This window comes from Elephantulus edwardii, unplaced genomic scaffold (genome assembly GCF_000299155.1).
Source record: "Elephantulus edwardii isolate Elephantulus edwardi_28Jun2011 unplaced genomic scaffold, EleEdw1.0 scaffold00031, whole genome shotgun sequence".
Classification (NCBI taxonomy): Eukaryota; Metazoa; Chordata; class Mammalia; order Macroscelidea; family Macroscelididae; genus Elephantulus; species Elephantulus edwardii.
Window position 1 is genome coordinate 17,331,278 of NW_006399781.1, and position 17,128 is coordinate 17,348,405.

General features: G+C 36.1%; 1 protein-coding gene across 1 annotated transcript in view; it reads left to right on the forward strand.

Annotated features, from left to right (window-relative positions):
• Positions 1 to 17,128, forward strand: part of PPP2CB (protein phosphatase 2, catalytic subunit, beta isozyme) — a 42,412-nt gene that overhangs the window by 15,460 nt on the left and 9,824 nt on the right. The window contains exons 2-6 of the mRNA XM_006884123.1: positions 7,718 to 7,927; positions 9,414 to 9,587; positions 11,268 to 11,357; positions 11,447 to 11,608; positions 14,825 to 14,943. Of these exons, the coding sequence (XP_006884185.1) occupies positions 7,718 to 7,927; positions 9,414 to 9,587; positions 11,268 to 11,357; positions 11,447 to 11,608; positions 14,825 to 14,943 (755 nt within the window). The remainder of the gene's footprint in view (positions 1 to 7,717; positions 7,928 to 9,413; positions 9,588 to 11,267; positions 11,358 to 11,446; positions 11,609 to 14,824; positions 14,944 to 17,128) is intronic.

Genomic DNA, 17,128 nt, shown 5'->3' on the forward strand with positions numbered 1-17,128 from the left:
ACATCATGCTTGGGAGGGTGGAGGGACGGCGCAGGAGGGGAAGGCCCTCTATGAGGTGGATTGATTCAGTGACTGGGATCATCGGGATGGGAGTGTTGGAGACAGTGCGATTGGCACAGGACAGAGCAGAGATTAGGGGGCTGTTGTACATAGGGTCGCTATGAGTCGCAGGAGACTCATGGCACATAACAACAACAACAAATGTTTATAACAGTACTACCCACAATAGCCCAATGGGCAGAATAGCCATTTCATTCAGTAGATGAATGGATTATAATACACAATTGTCAACAGATGATTAAGCAAATTGTATTCATGCAATGGAATATTAACTATTTTTCAAAAGTGAATTTCTGTTGGTTACTACAATGGGGAACCTTGAAAATGATGTTTTTAGAGGCCATAGCATCAACTCTCACTCCTAGCCAATCTCTGTACAACAGAATAAACCCTACACAGTCCAGTGCTACCCTTGCAGTTGTTGCTGTGCATAAATCTTTTTTCCAATCAATGTATCGGTCTGTTTCACCGGTATTAGTAGACTTTTACTGACCTATTTTTCAAGCATAATGTCCTTTTTTAGGGACTGCCTCTTCTTAATAACATACTCAAAATACGTGAGATGAAGTCTTACCATCCTTGTAGCACTTTGACTACATTTCTTCCAGGGCAGGTTTATTTGTACTTTTTGGCAGTCTGTAGTATATTAAATTTTGGCTACCCCCAACACCACAATTCAGAGGCATCATTATTTTAAATGAAAGATTATGTATGATTGCCTTCATGAAATAATCAGATTAGTAAGCAGATTGATTTCAGGCTAAGTGGAGGAGGTAATAAGTGATTAACCATTGAGTCCAGGGTTTCCTTTAGTAGCAGTGATATTTAAAGCTAGAAGATGGTAATGGTAACACAGCATTCAATAATGTAATAGGATAAATGCCACTGGATTGTTTAAGACAGTTAATTTTACTTTATATTAATTCATCCCACTTAAAAATAATGGTGTTAACAGCTAAGAAACTTTAACTGATTCTTTCATTTTAATATCCTTTGGACAGAATTCATTGCCAACCTTGACAGTTTGTTGTGTTATACTCTGAATTGGAGTCTTGTAGGAAGTGCCTCTTTTCTTTCTTACTTCATCTAAATAGGATGGTTACAATGTAATATGAACTTGACCCAATTCATGTTTGTGTCACTTACAGAATGGACAAGCCAAACTAAACTACCATGAGTTACTTCTAATGACTATCGTACACTGTTGTGTCAGAACCAATTTACAGCTGACCCTCCATTGAAATTTCAGAGACTAAATTGCATGAGATGAGATTGCCCATCTTTTCTCTTGCAGATCCACTGATAGATTTGAACTGTGTACCTTTAGATTGGTAGCACAACTCTTTACCACTAAGCTCCCAGATTTTTTTTAATATGTTCATACCTTCTCAGCTTTCTAACATGACATATTCTCATACATAGAGGGTCTTTATGAGTCAAAATCAGTTCAATGATTTTACGAAAAGTAAGATTTTTGCAAAATTGTCTACAAAAGGTAGATTAAAACAAAGATATTTATTTAAAATGTCTTTTATTTGCCACTTAAGTCATTATTCTGATTTTAAAAATTTTTAGAAAGTTTTTCTTTCTTCAAGACAAATAAGGACTTGGAGAATAAAGTCCTTTGATGAAAAAAAATGATGCTTGGAATTAAGATAAAATTAGTGCCTAGAGAATTATCTTAAAGTCTATTTCCATTATTTAGTTTTTCTTAGGAAGAATGGCATGAGAGAAACATCACAGGCTTGATTTACTAATGTATATCACAAAATTAAATCTATAGTAGATTAAGTAGAAAATTTAAATTCCTTTGAATTGATTATCTTTTAACTTTGTTTTTAATTGTCTCTAGCATTTACGAGTCTAAAGTTCTCTAATAAGCATGTTAACTCCGGGAAAACCTATGATACAGATTTCATTTCCTTTGTAGGGAAGGATAGTTTAAACTTAATTTGCTTTTTTCTTGTAATTTGGAACACAATAATTGTCCCTTACATGCTGTCCTCTGACTAAAATGCTTATATGAGCAAAAAAAAGTAATTTGAGGTGTAACTTGAGAGTATTGACTTGCACTATGTATACCACCATGATATATTAAAACAGAAGGTGCAAAACACCATTAAGAATTTAGTCAACAAATATTTTGTACAAAGGAAGTAATTTTATTTTGAGAATTGGAGGAAAACTTGAAATCAAATGTCTTCCTATTCAGTCTTTGAAAAAACTTGGACTTTTTGAAACTTTTAGCATAAGATTGATTTTATTGTGTGTTGGTTAGTTTTTGTTTTGTAATGTGCAAGATACAGTGTATAAGCTGAAGCTTTCTCTTTTTTTCTGTTTAATGGAGAATAAAATACTGTTAAAATTGGGTTAGCAGTTTTGTCTTTGAGTAAGGAAAGAGGCACTTGATTGAATTAATGCTCAAGAAACAAAGATTCTCACCACTGGGCCGATTGGCAGCATTATGATAGATGGTGACGAGACTGAGATTATTAACAGCTTCAGTTTGCTTGGCTCCACAAGCAGCACTTTTGGTACCAGCAGCCAGGAAATTGAGACAAATTGCATTGGGGAAAGTTGGCTGTCAGGGACCCCCTCCAGAGTGCTGAAGAGCAACAGTGTCAGTCTGGAGACTTAGGTGCGCCTAATCCAGGCCATGGTCTTCACAGTTACTTGCTCTGCATCAGAAAGCTGGACAATGACTAGGGATGAAAGAGGAGAATTAATGTCTTTGAGTTGTGCTGGAGAATATTGAATATACCATGAACTGCTAGGAGAATGAACAAGTTCGTCCTGAAGAGGGTGAAACCAGGCTATTCCTTGGAGGCAAGGATTCTAAATCTTCATCTGACATACTTCAAGCACGTTGCCAGGAGAGACCAGTCTTTTGAGGGGGACATGCTTGGGAGGGTGGAGGGACAGCACAAGAGAGGAAGATCCTCAATGAGATGGATTTGACTCAGTGACTGAGGTAATGAGGGTAGGTATGCCAGAGACAGTAAAATTGGCTAGAATAGAGCAGGGTTTAGAGCTTGTTGTACAAAGGGTCACTATGAGTCACTAACAACTTGATGGCACATAACAACAACAGCAACTACATGTATACCGTAGCATTTGTGCTCATGCAAAATCTATCCCTAGACCAAGAAGGTATTGTCCCAACAGAGCAAGGGAATACTGCATGATTCAAAATCAAGAAAGATGTGTGTCAGGAGTGTGTATCCTTTTCTCTATACCTTTTCAATCTATATGCAAACCTTATCATTTGGGAGACTGAATTTTATGAAAAAGAATATGACATCGGGATTGGAGCAAAACTCGTCAAAAACCTGCATTATGCAGATGACACAACCTTTCTTACCAAAACTAAGGAGGAACTGAAGCATTTGTTGCAGAAGGTCAAGGACTGCCGTCTTCGATACGAATTGCATCTCAACATGAAGAAAACAAAGATTCTCACTGCCTGACCAATAGGCAGTAATCATAATAGATGGAGAAAGGATTGAGGTTGTTAAGAACTTCATCTTGCTTGCATCCACAGTCAACACTCTTGGCACCAGCCATTAAGAAATCAAAAGACAAATTGTATTAAGAAAAATCTATTGTCCAAGATCTCTCTGGAGTCCTAAAGAGCCGTGATGTCATTCTAGAGACTAAGGTTCGCTTGATCCAGGCCATGGTCGTCTCAGTTGCTTGCTATGCATTATAGAGCTGCACAGTGACTAAGGATGACAGAAGAATTGATGCCTTTCATTTGTGGTGCTGAAGTAGAGTGTTGAACATGACAAGAGAACAAATAGATTTGTCCTGGAGAGGGTGAAACCAAGCTGCTCTTTGGAGGCAAGAATTTTGAAGCTTCATCTCACATACTTTGGGCATGTCACCAGGAAGGACCAGTCCTTGAAGAAAGACATGATAATTGAAAGGGTAGAGCGTCAGCACAGAAGACGATGGCCCTGGGTGAGATGGATTGATACAGTGACTGGCAATGGGTTGAGGTCTGTCAGAGATGTTAAGATTGGCTCAGGATAGAGCAGAGTTCAAAGCCATTGTTCATTGGGTCACTATGTGTTGTGGTTGACTCGACGACACATAGCTATACATGTATTTGAGTTACCCTCTTACATATTTAAATTTCTGTAGATACAGTTATTAACAGAAGAAGAAACATGATAAATGGATGTACTAGAATGTTGGACATTCGTGATGGGAAGAAAAAGTAGATAGATGAAAGGGAAGAAGGGTGAACTTGAATTTAGGAGCTCCTTTAGTAGAATAATCAGAGGAAACCTCATTCATAATGTTGTAATGAAAAGGAGTTTTTTAACTCCTATCAAGTTTTAATACCAAAATACTTGTAAAAAGATATGGATAGATTAAGCATAATTCTAGAATGAGTAGGATGTGAATTTTTGTGTGTGGTTTCTACATTGGTTTGATTTATGATAATTCATCCATATATAGATAAAAACAAGGAAATACCCAAATTATATATGCATCTATCTAGTTTTATGCAACTCGTACTGAGTTAAGCATATATCTTAAAAGAACACTGGAATTAGATACTGAATTTTCGTACTTTATTCTGCAACAATAAATACTAATGGTTGTATATGAAGCATATTTCCTGTATAGAGTTGGCTTATAAAGAAACTAAAAATGGAACTCTAATACTGTTCCTTTTTTTTTTTTTCTTCCTGAACAGTAATGAGAAGCAGTCTTAAAAAATACATGTTTTCTGGTAAAATGGTTACTTGATTTTTGACCCTAAACATTTTTGAACCATACTTTTATCATTTGTCAAACCTAACAGCAGTTATGAGTTGACCTTTTGCACTGCCTGCTTCTGACTAGTAAATCAAATACCTAAAGATGTATACCTTTTACAAGCATGGAGTGGCACTTCTTTTTACTAAGGATTACAGAAAACATAGATGGAAGGTCTGCTAGTTCCTATTATTAGCATGAGAGAAAGCATCATAGCTTCCCAAAAAAAATTAAGTGAAATAATTTCGCTGAAGTATTTTCCCCCATGGTTACAAATGAATCCTAAAAGACTATATTTGAGGAAGAATTATACATTTGGGAGGTAAGACTTTATCTTTTAGAAATGTGTTTCATGGATAACTAGTGTAAGCAAAGAGACCTTGAAGAGAGGTCACACAATTAGAACTGGGAAGATAAACCACATTTTCTGTATGATAATCTGTACATATTATCTCATTCTAATTATAGGCAAGGAGAAGTGGAAAGGCTATATTCATAATTCCTGTGAGGACTATTGAGTTAATTTCAGTGGAAAAGGCATTTGCTGGAAGAATATTTGATACCTCATAATCAAAAGGGAAACTAGAGAACCAAGCCTTGAAAGTTTGGAGGAATAAAAGAGGTCAGAGCCACAGTCAAAATCATACCTTAGAAACTTCAGTGTGAACACTAGAAAAACCACCACTGTTAGATCTAACTCACCACTAACGCTGTTGTTTAATAAATAAGGTGGTAGTGGTGTGTACCATTGAGTCAGAGCCGACTGACTCATGGTTGGCCCTCCAGCAAATTTTCAGAGGCAGTAAATTACGCAGGAGGAGATTGCTGTTCTCCTGTATAACAGTTGGTGGACTTGTACTATGTTCTTTTCAGTTGGCAGCAAAACTACTTAACCAGTAAACTGTGTTAACCTCTAATAAAATTCCAGGCTCTCTGCATCCAGTTGGCATGGATTAACATGATAGAGTAACTTGTGATTTCTACGGTGTGAATTATAAATTTTCAGTCTGACTTGGTTTTGGTGTGCTAGTGGCTTAGGAGCTGGTATTGCCAATCTGATGGTACATGATCTGAATCAACAAGTTAACTCTATGGGATAAAGCTAAGCAGTCACCTCTCATGTAATACACTGCCTCTGAAAACCCACTAGAAGTAGGGTGTGTTGCATCTTGACAGTATGCAACAACTTTGACTTGGTATAAGAGGAAATTAATAGTCAACAGAAACAAATTGACATAAATAGGATATATTAATTCATATAAAAATAACAAAAGTATGTTCATTATATGTGGACAAAACATTTTTAAAAGTCTCAGAATTTTGTTTAATATTTTTGTTTATTAATGCCTATCTTGATAAATGGCTGCTATCTCGTCTCTTTTTTAGATAAATTTGTTTGAAGTAGTTGAAAAAAATGACAAAAGATATCTTTAGCTAGACTTAGAAAATTAATTTATGTACGTTAAACCAGGCTACTCCTTGGAGGCAAGGATTCTGGGGCTTCGTCTGACATACTTTGGACATGTAAGGAGGGACAGGTCCTTGGAGAGGGACATCATGCTGGGGAGGGTAGAGGGACAGCGCAGGAGAGAAAGACCCTCTATGAAGTGGATTGATTCAGTGACTGGGGTAATCGGGATGGGTATGTCAGGCAATGCAATTGGCACAGGATAGAGCGGAGTTTAGGGCTGTTGTACATAGGGTCGCTATGAGTCGCAAATGACTCGACGGCACACAACAACAACATGTTAAGTTACGGGAGTCTAGAGGTTTTAAATTTTTTAAGTTAATTAGCATAAAATAAAAATTGTTAAAAGCCTTCTTGAATTCGCAAACGCTTTTGTATCAATTGTTTCTGAGAGTTTCCTAGTCAGCCAGTGAAGGATGTTAGTGCTTTTCAGAAAGCGGGGAGAAAAGATCATCATTTAACCACTGGTGATATTCTAAATGCATTTAAATGAAGAATTTTCTTTTGGGGAACTTTTTCTCGTAAGATGATTTTAAGCAAGAAGTGCCCAGGTGGTGCACACAATTAAGCAGTCAACCATTTAGCCCCAAAGCTACCAGTTTACACTCCCAGAAGTGTCTTGAAAGGCAGGCCTACTGATAGATAGCCTTTAAAAAGTCATAAGATCGAAAAACCTGTGGAGCAGCTCTACTTTGCACAGACAGGGTCATTGTGAGTCTAAATCAATTAAGATTGGCCAAATCGATGATATTTTGGACCTACACTGATTTAGTCAACAAATGTCTTTTTTTTTTTTTTTAACAAATGTCTTTTTATGACAAGTGTTCTATATGTTTATCTTAATATTTTCACTTGCTTTCTCTTTCTCTTAATTCACAATTTTTCTTTTGTTTGGTTGAATCAGTTGTAAGAGTGCTTGAGGCCAGTAAACTCATATGTTTGACCTGTTCATGGTGCCCAACCAATAGTAGTAGACTCTTGACAGATGGTTGTTACATAAATACAGGAACTTTTTAGGAATATTCTGCTGTGTGTGGTGTACATAAAAATGAATGGCTTATCAAACTGATAAACCACTTACTGTGTATTAAACTATCTCATCTCTGGTTTTTGTATTGCTTTATTAGATTTTAAGTGAGATTAATATTTTAATAAATTTTTTCATTTTGAACTCTTCCTACTTTTACAATATTACTACATAATAGCTAATTAATGAACTCTCTTAAGCACATTTGTTAGTGTTTATACATAAATTCTGTGTTTCAAGCCGAGTGGCATATTTTAAAATGAAAAGTTTTTTAGCCAATTGTCTGGTGTAAGAGTATACTTATACAAATGAATAATTCATTGATGGTCTTTTATAAATTAATCTTTTTCAGACCTAAAATTATGCTTTAATTTGTAATTGTCTTTTTCTAACAGGCTAAGGAAATTTTAACAAAAGAATCAAATGTGCAAGAGGTTCGCTGTCCTGTCACCGTTTGTGGAGATGTTCATGGTCAATTCCATGATCTTATGGAACTCTTCAGAATTGGTGGAAAATCACCAGACACAAATTACCTCTTCATGGGTGACTACGTAGACAGAGGTTATTACTCAGTGGAGACTGTGACTCTTCTTGTGTCCTTAAAGGTATGATTGATTAAATGCCATTTTTCTTTATTAAGGTTTAAAATAGGCAATACGCATATTTTTTATTATGTGGACATACATTCGTGTATATATAATAATGCATATAAAGGCACAATATAACATACTTAAATATAACCAGACTCATGGTGAGATTGGGTTTAAGGGATGAAGACCTTGTTCGTGGAACATATTTTATCAATTATCATTATAATTTATAAAGTTCTATTATGCATCCTAATTTTGAGTGCTATTTGTAGTCTTACACACAGTCCTCTAATTGTTCTCCTCTCAAAGGAGAAACTATAATGTAGGACAAATACTGTACAAACCAGAGGCTCATCTACCCTGAGGCCAGAGTGGTGCTTGATGTGCCTGTTTACAGTTGGTAGACTACTCTATCTCAGAGCAGATAGAGTATGAATTAACCAAAAAGCAGTAAATGTACACTTACTATTTACTAAGCATTCATTATGTGTCTACTATTAAAGAGGTATCAGGTCCACACAAGTTATTAATGGTTTTTATGATTAGGAACAAATTCAATCTTTCTAGGAAATAAAAGAAAAGCAAGGCAGTAAATCACTATGTAACATGAATGAAGGGTAAAATAATAAGTTTCAGGGTAATTTAGAGCAAGAAAGAGTAATGCTATAGCTGACCATTTCAAAGAATAAGGAAGACTTGAGCTGAGTTTTGATAGAAGAAATAAATAAGTAAGCAGGGAAAGAGCAATCCTTTGGACACACAGGATAAGGAAATAATGGATAAAGACTAAACAGTGAGAAAACACTCTGCTCTCCAGTACTGTAGTCTACCAACTATAAGCAGGCACATCAAGCACCACTCTGGCCTCAGGGTAGATGAGCCTCTGGTTTGTAGAGTATTTGTCCTATATCCTAGTTTCTCCTTTGAGAGGAGAAAAATTTGTACTTTAGAGAATTGGTTCTTTTTTATACTTGTTATATAATACACATTCCTGGCTAAATAGTATACTATATAAAGCATTTCAACTATATTTTGTCATACAAAGGAGACTTCTTAATAGATTAGAAATTTTGCCTGCGTTTGGCAAAATAATGCTTGCTTTTTTAGCAGTTACTCATTCTTTGCCATTAACTCATGCCATCGTCACTCATGCAGAACCAACTCACAGCTGAGACTGTGCATCTTTCTCCTGCAGAACTGCCAGTGATTTTGAAGAGACACAACATTTATTTATTGATTAATTGATAGTTGCATATTGTTGAATCAGATCCAACTGGCCCCAGAGGAGATTGCTCTTCTCCAACGGAGCTTCTAGTGGATTCAAACCATATACTTTTGGAATTACGGTGCAGTTTCTTGCCATTAGGCCACCAGAGCTCCCTTGAGACATGACCTTTAGAGTTAGCACAATTCCCTATGTACTGCACCACCAGAGCGCCCCAACATACATGTTGAGAATAAAAATAGGATTATGTCAGTAATTTCTTTTGCTCTTCTTCAGGTGCGTTATCCTGAGCGCATTACAATATTAAGAGGAAACCATGAAAGTCGACAAATTACCCAAGTATATGGCTTTTATGATGAATGTCTTCGAAAATATGGAAATGCCAATGTTTGGAAATATTTTACAGATCTATTTGATTATCTTCCTCTTACAGCTTTAGTAGATGGTCAGGTGTGTATGTGCATATATCTCAGATTTCAAGGGCTTGTGAAAATTGTACTGGTAATTGAAGATCCAGATTTACCTGTGTTTCTACATCTCTTTGGGTTTCTCTTTTTTTTCTAATACTTGAAATTTTAAAACAGAGCTGGGTAAGTTTTTATTTACATTTAAACCATGTTTTTCCTTGTTTTCAAATATGTGTATAAGTACTTCATGGGAAGGTACACCAAATGTTACTAATAAGTGATAGGACACATTTAGTTTATACTAGTAAACCAAAAGTATTTTTTAAAATAGTCTTTATACATAGTCTACTGATTTCCGTGAGTAACTTTTCCTTCTTATTTTCATGGTAATTCCAAACTATTACGTAGTATACCTCCTTTACAAAGAAGTATTTCAGATACAATATAAAACATTTAAAAATCTAAGAAGCAAATTATACTTGTTTCTTGTAATAATTGTTAACATAAACTAATTTAAATAAAAGCATGAACTGTAATTTTCCAGTTCTCAAAAATTTACTTTATAAAATTCCAGCTTGTCAAGAGTTACTAAGAATATAATTTGGCTATGATCTTTTCTTCATAATCCTAGCAGTCCACTACATTTTTTAACAAAGTGTTAATGTCTTTAAAGGAACTTATTTTACCTACTTTCATCAGAATGATAGAAAACAATGTGTTGTTTATTTATGAAAAGGGTATTAAATTTCAGTTAAGTTTGGTTTCAGGTTGTTGGTTTTTTTTTTAATAATCTTCATTAACATAAAACCAGACAAAGTTATTCTAAAGATTTGCCTGTTAGTGTTCATGATAAATCTAAAATGGATGACCTTAGCAGAAATTTTCTTTATAGAATGTGTTCTTGATGGCCAATATATTTTTTAAGTGTTTATACAAAGTAGACACTTTATTTCTTTAATATACTCAAGTTAAATAGTATAATCCCCTCAATAACTCTCATCTGTAATAAGCCATAGATCTTTCCTGTCATTGTACTTTTAAGAAACAAAAGAGCTAATACACAGAGACCATGGGTGATGTGTGAAAAGGGTATTCAATTTTGGTTATGGTTGCTTTCAGTTTGTTAAGCATCAGTATAATGTTTGTTAACATAAAAATTAATGGACAGATTTATTTTAAACTCTTAATTTGATAAATACATTTTGCTTTTATGTGTATAAAACATTAGACTCTTTCTCATTAAAATCAGGAGAAAAATGCCCTCTTGGTAGTTTCAGGTTTTTTGGTTTTTCAAGTTTCTTTATGAGAAATGAAAATATTTTTACTAGTAACATGATTTGTATTCAGAAAATCTGAGAAATTGAAATACTGTTAGAACGAATGCAGGAAGTGGTTGTGTTTTCAATTCAGTAGAAAATGTAAGGGCAGTTCATAAGAGTGAAGGTCTTAGCCACCAGGGTGATAATAGTAAGAATGGAAGGGGGATCAAGTATTTTATAAAATAACTAGAATCGTAACTTGAAGAAGAGAAGGAGAAAATATATTCATAGTTATCTCTGGTGAAATTTTTGTTTTCTATTGAATTTTACACACTTTCTGTACTCAGTTTTATTTAATTATACTTTGAAAAGAAGAACTATTAGGACTGAAAATTTTAGTCATTATGTAGTTGATAAACTTAACAATTGATAAAACTAACGCTTTTTCTTTTTATAATAAACAGATATTCTGCCTCCATGGTGGCCTCTCTCCATCTATAGATACACTGGACCATATAAGAGCCCTGGATCGTTTACAGGAAGTTCCTCATGAGGTAAACTTAGTAAAAAAAGAAGGAAAAAATATAATTGGTTACATATGATTGCTCTTAATTTGTAACATATACTTCATTTTCTTGATTAGGGCCCAATGTGTGACCTGCTATGGTCAGATCCAGATGATCGTGGTGGATGGGGTATTTCTCCACGTGGTGCAGGCTACACATTTGGACAAGACATTTCAGAAACATTCAACCATGCCAATGGTCTCACACTGGTTTCTCGTGCTCACCAACTTGTAATGGAGGTAGGTACTTTAATTACAGAAGAATCTTTGTTCTAAAATAAATATGTATATCTAATAAGGTTCTGGGACCTCTGGTGGCCCAGGACATTAGAGTCCACCAGCTGCTCCATGAGAGAAAGACAACAGTCCCTTTGCCTGCAATTTATAGCCTCCGGAAACTCACTGTAGGGTCAGCTAGGGGTTAGTTTTGTTCATTGGCTATGAAAGGAGTTGTTTGAGTCGTATGATTAGATTTTGTGGCTTAAAATACAAACTTTTTTTTCTTAGAGAAAAAGAATCATTTCTTTTTAAAAAAGAAAAATTTGGTCATAGGACTTTGGGATTTTTTTAGCAGTTAAACTGAAAAGTAATAGTGAATCGTGGTAAAATTATTGGCTTGTGTTTTGTGTTTTTTGTGGGTTTTTTTTGAGGTGTTTTTTTTTTTTTTTAAGCGTACTTCTTAATTTTTATTAACCGTAAGTTCACCAGACTTAATAATAGATTGATTTTAGGCTTTTACAAAAGTCAACGTGCAAAATATTTTAACTCACTTTTTAAATTAATTTAGACTTGAGAGAAAAGTTGCAAAGTAGTAGTGTCTATAAAGACCAAAAATGAGCATAGGGGCACAGAGCCGTGTCTCTCTGAAAGGGCCAAAGAGAGTAAGACCTTGAAAGAAAAATGGCAAAAATAGTAATGTCTAAAGAGCAGAAAACTGGACATAGGAGCATCTCTCTGAAAGGGCCAGAGAGAGTAAAAATAGCATAGCTTCTCATGGCCCTGGAGTAGATAAAGAACCGGTAACCCAGCCCCATGGTGCTTTCACACCAACAGTAAGAGGTTTGTTTATTGGTTGCTGATTCCCAGTTATGGTACCAACAATGGAGTTTATTAGGGAAAGAAGTTGAAAAGGGGTGGAGGTAAAGAATATCATCCAAAACAAATTAGATTTTTAGCCCAAGTTCCAAGGCACAATTCCTCAGTCCAGGCTCTGGTTTCAGTTTAGCAGTCAAATCCAAGTCATCAAGCAAGGTTTATCTCAGGACAATTAAAAGTCAGCTCTTTTAACCATGGCCTTTATCTCAGAGCTCCTCTGCTTACACCTTGCCACAGTTCCTCCACAGCAGTGCCCCACTCCTCCAACACCATCACCAGGATCTCACCAACAGGGTCTGCTCCAGTCTCCCTCAAGTCTTGCTACCCCATGTGTAAACACAATTTCTCTTATCCTATTCCCACAGCTGTGGATGATTTGCAAGATCATGTGTCTGCAGTTAAGGAAGCTGGAGACCAGAGGGGACTAACTTGTAGTGACTAAAAAAAGCCAACTTCTAGGCTAACACCACAAGTATCAAAAAATTCTTTGTATTCTTCACTCATACTCCTCAAATAAAAATATTTTTAACGTCTGTTTTATCACTGTTTTCTGTTTCACAGCTTATGGGGTTTTTTCCAAACCACTTAAAAGGAAATTGCATACTACTTTACTCCCCAAATAGTCAAATTTTTCTTAGTTTTAAATGACATTCTCTTACTGTAGCATAATTATCATCAGGACACTAACGTGTATCAAGTACTAGTAGGGAGCTCTGATGGCCTAGTGGCAAGAAGGTGCACTGCAACCCCAAAGGCTCACAGTTCAGTACAAGGCCACCAGCCACCACATGGGAGAAGGATGAGCAATCTCTTGCTGTGCAATTAACTGCCTCTGAAAACCCACTGGAGGGTCAGCTATAGGTTTGGTTCCAACTCTATGGTACACCACATACTCACGTTCTCTCCTCATCCCACTGTCTCTCTGTATTTCTCTCTATTTTATCTATCTAATCTAATAGGGTGGCTTTGTGGTAAGGAATTGTGCTGCCAACCCAAAGGTATGAATCAGTTCTGACTTTATGTTACACAACAGCAATCTAATAATCTAAACAAATTTTGCTAATTATCTCACTAATGTCCTTTACAGCAAAATTTACTTAGAGAACTATTCAATCAAGAATGGTGTTGCATTTATTGTCATGTCTCTTTCGTCTCTTTTGATATGGTATTAATTCCTGAGACCATTTTGGAGAGAGTTGGGAGACATGATCTTAATATTTTCTGAGAATATACATGATTTATTTTGTAAAAAGATCCCTCCATTTGGATTTGACTGGTGTTTCCTTAATGTTACAGGTTCAAGATAAGCATTTTTTTTGGTCAGGAATGCAGTAACACGATACTTGTGTCATTGACATTGTATCAGTAGAGAGACAGGAAATCTGTACCACTGCTTTTGACACTGACCTTGGTGCTTAGTTAAAGTGATGCCTATCAGATTACTATGTTATTACCATTTTATCATAGTTAATATAACAGATTTGTCTTAGAAAAAATGCAGCCAGAGTATTCCTTAGAGACAAGGATGGTAAAAATTCATCTAACATATTTAGGGCATGGTGCTGGGAGGCTATTCCTTGGAAAGGGTGCATCATGCTTAGAAAGGTGGAAGAAGATCAGCGAAAGAGGGGAAGACCCTGCACAAAATGATGGATTGACACAGTGACTGTAGCATTGAGCTCAAGTGGGTCAGATGATGAGGATGGCACACAGGATAGGACAGGGTTCTGATCTGTTGTTCATAGATCAGTTGTTCATGGTCATTCTTGACACCTAACAATAGAACCTAAATCCATCTCCTTCCGAATTAATAGGGAAGCCCCAGGGTGTTCGCAGACACGACAGGCAAGAGAAAAATGGTGTATTGGTGTCAAACAGATAATTATCCAGAGTATAGTTAATAATATGAGTCTTGAATAGGCTTTAAGACCAAAAAAGGTGTCACTGAGAATAAAAAGAGGTAATTACTGGTGAAAATTGGTGAAATTCCTAGAGGAAGAAGTCGTTCTAAATTTGTATTTATCTAATAATAGCTTTAAGCTGCTTTTGTGCCAAAATTGACACAATTTATAAAGAAATTGAGAAATCTGCTGTTGTTATTGCAAAGATTTTGGTACATATCTCAGCTGTGATCCAAAAAGTATACACTAGGCAAACAGCAGAGGGCTAAGAGATGAAGATTAGAACACACTGAATGAGTTCTGTGTAACAGAACCCCATATCTGACATGTATTTCATTTTTAACATAGAAGACTACATTTCTGCAGAGTATTTGTAGGTGTGAGAGGTGTTTTGTTTTTTTTTTTAATTGAATTTCAAACTTAGCTATTTTGAAATTAACTCTTCTGTTTCATGCTGCAGGGATATAATTGGTGTCATGATCGGAATGTGGTTACCATTTTCAGTGCACCAAATTACTGTTACCGCTGTGGGAACCAGGCTGCTATCATGGAACTAGATGACACTTTAAAATATTCCTTGTGAGTAATTTTCAGTTTAATTATATAAAATTTTTAGGAATTTGAAATACCGTATAGTAAATAAGTATTAAAAATAAGGGTAATAAATTTTTGCTTCTGAGATACTATGGCACAGAATGGCTAACGGTGCTTCCAGCAAAATACCATGTAACTGGAGAAAATTCTTTTAAGAAACAGCTATTTTAAAGTTTTTAAAATTGTCCCATAAATGTATAGCAAATGAAGTTATTCCAGACCCTAAGTCTCATTATTAACAGCCAGAAATTGTGGCATTTGAACTATGGCTTCCTCCCTTTCCCCAGCTCCCAGATCCATTTTACAGAAATTATTCTGGTTATTTATAAATAAATACCTGGGAGCTTCCCTTTCTATAATCTAAGACTTCAGTTTAACCCCAGTAGTAGAAGTCCACTATCATTCCTAATACACTCTAGTCCTAAGTTCTAGAAGCCCTGTTTCTGGCTGACAAACTTGAAAGGGCAGAAGCTATGTACCTTAGATGTGGCAAGTCAAGGTACTGATTCCCTGATCACTCAAGCCCCAGTCCCTGCTGATAGATCAGGGCTTTTACTCACAGAAGTGGACCACTATATGTCCCTTCAGTACTGGAGTAGTAATGCAAAAGTTCTGCCCAGAAGGAAAGACAGGCCAGAATTTCAAGCTTGGGGGCATTATGAAAAATTATGGCTATCATGAGGCACAACAATTAAGAGGGCTTTCATAACTCCTATGTAGTTGTATTAGCAAGCAAAACAGTAGAGCTTCCAGAAATTTAACAGAGAAAGAGAAGAACCTCCTCCCTGTGGTCACAGTGAATCGTGGGGGACAAGAAGGCTATATATAAATGCTTGCCTACACTCTCAGTAGTACATCAACAGACGACTGCCAGAAGTTCAAGCTAGATTTAGAAAAGGCCGTGGCATGGCACCAGGGATATTATTGCTGATGACAGATGGATCCTGGCTGAAAGCAGAGAAATGTGTATTTGTGTTTTATTGTGGAACATAACAAATTATGGAGAAAAATGGAATCCCAGAACACTTAATTGTATACTCAAGGGAACACTGTCTGGTTTAAAATCAAGAAAGGTATGCCTTAGGGCTGTGTCATTTTTCCCTATCAGTTCAACCTGTATGCTGAGATAATAATTCTAAAAGATGGACTTTATGAAGAAGAATGTGACATCAGAATTGAGGAAGACTCAGTGCCCTACATTACGCAGATGACACAACCTTGCTTTCTGAAAGTAAAGAGGACTTATGGTGCTTGCTGCAGATCAAAGACTATAGCCCTTCTTGATCTCAACATGAAAACAACAAAGATCTTCATTGGGCAATAGGCTACATCATGATAAATGGAGAGAATATTGAAGTTGTTAACAGTTTCATCCTGGATTCATAGTGAACCTCTTTGGTATAAGCAGTCAGGAAATCAGAAGATGTGTTATACTGGGGGAACATCTTAAAGGTGCTAAGGACCAGTGTTGTCCGTTTAAAGACTAGAGTGCACCTGATTCAAGTCATGGTCTTTTTAGTTGCTTCCTGTGCATCTGAAAGTTGAAATGACAAGGATGTCAAGAATTGATGCCTTTGAGTTATGTTATTGGAGAAGAATATCTCATGGACTGCCAAAAGAACAAACAAATAGTCTTGGAAAAAGTGCAGCCAGTGCTCTACTTAGAGGCAATGATAGTGAAACAGTTGGAACATTTTGTTAGGCGAGGCCAATCCTTGAAAAAGGACATCACACTTATAAAGGTGAAAGGTCAGCAAAGGAGAACAACACCCTCAAAGTGGTTCGACACAATGATTGTAGCAGTGGGCTCACATATATCGGGCATAGGAAGTATGGTACAAGATAGGGCAGAATTCAGATTCTTTACTCATTGGGTCGCTATAGTCTTGGTAAACTCAATGCCACCTAACAACATCAACACTTTGAAACAGAGCAGGATGTGGGGCAGATTTGAAAACACCCCATAATCTTCACATAATGAATCAGCAAAGCCCTTCACCAGTACTAGGGCCTTCAGCACAACTTCTGGTCAAAAACAGGCTTAGCTAGCATTCTAGAAGACCATGTACAAGCCCAAAGTTTTGCCATCAAGAGTGATTAGATATGGAATATGTAAGCTACTAAACCTTGGCCTAACAAAAGCTGAGGGAACAAAGCTACAATAAACATC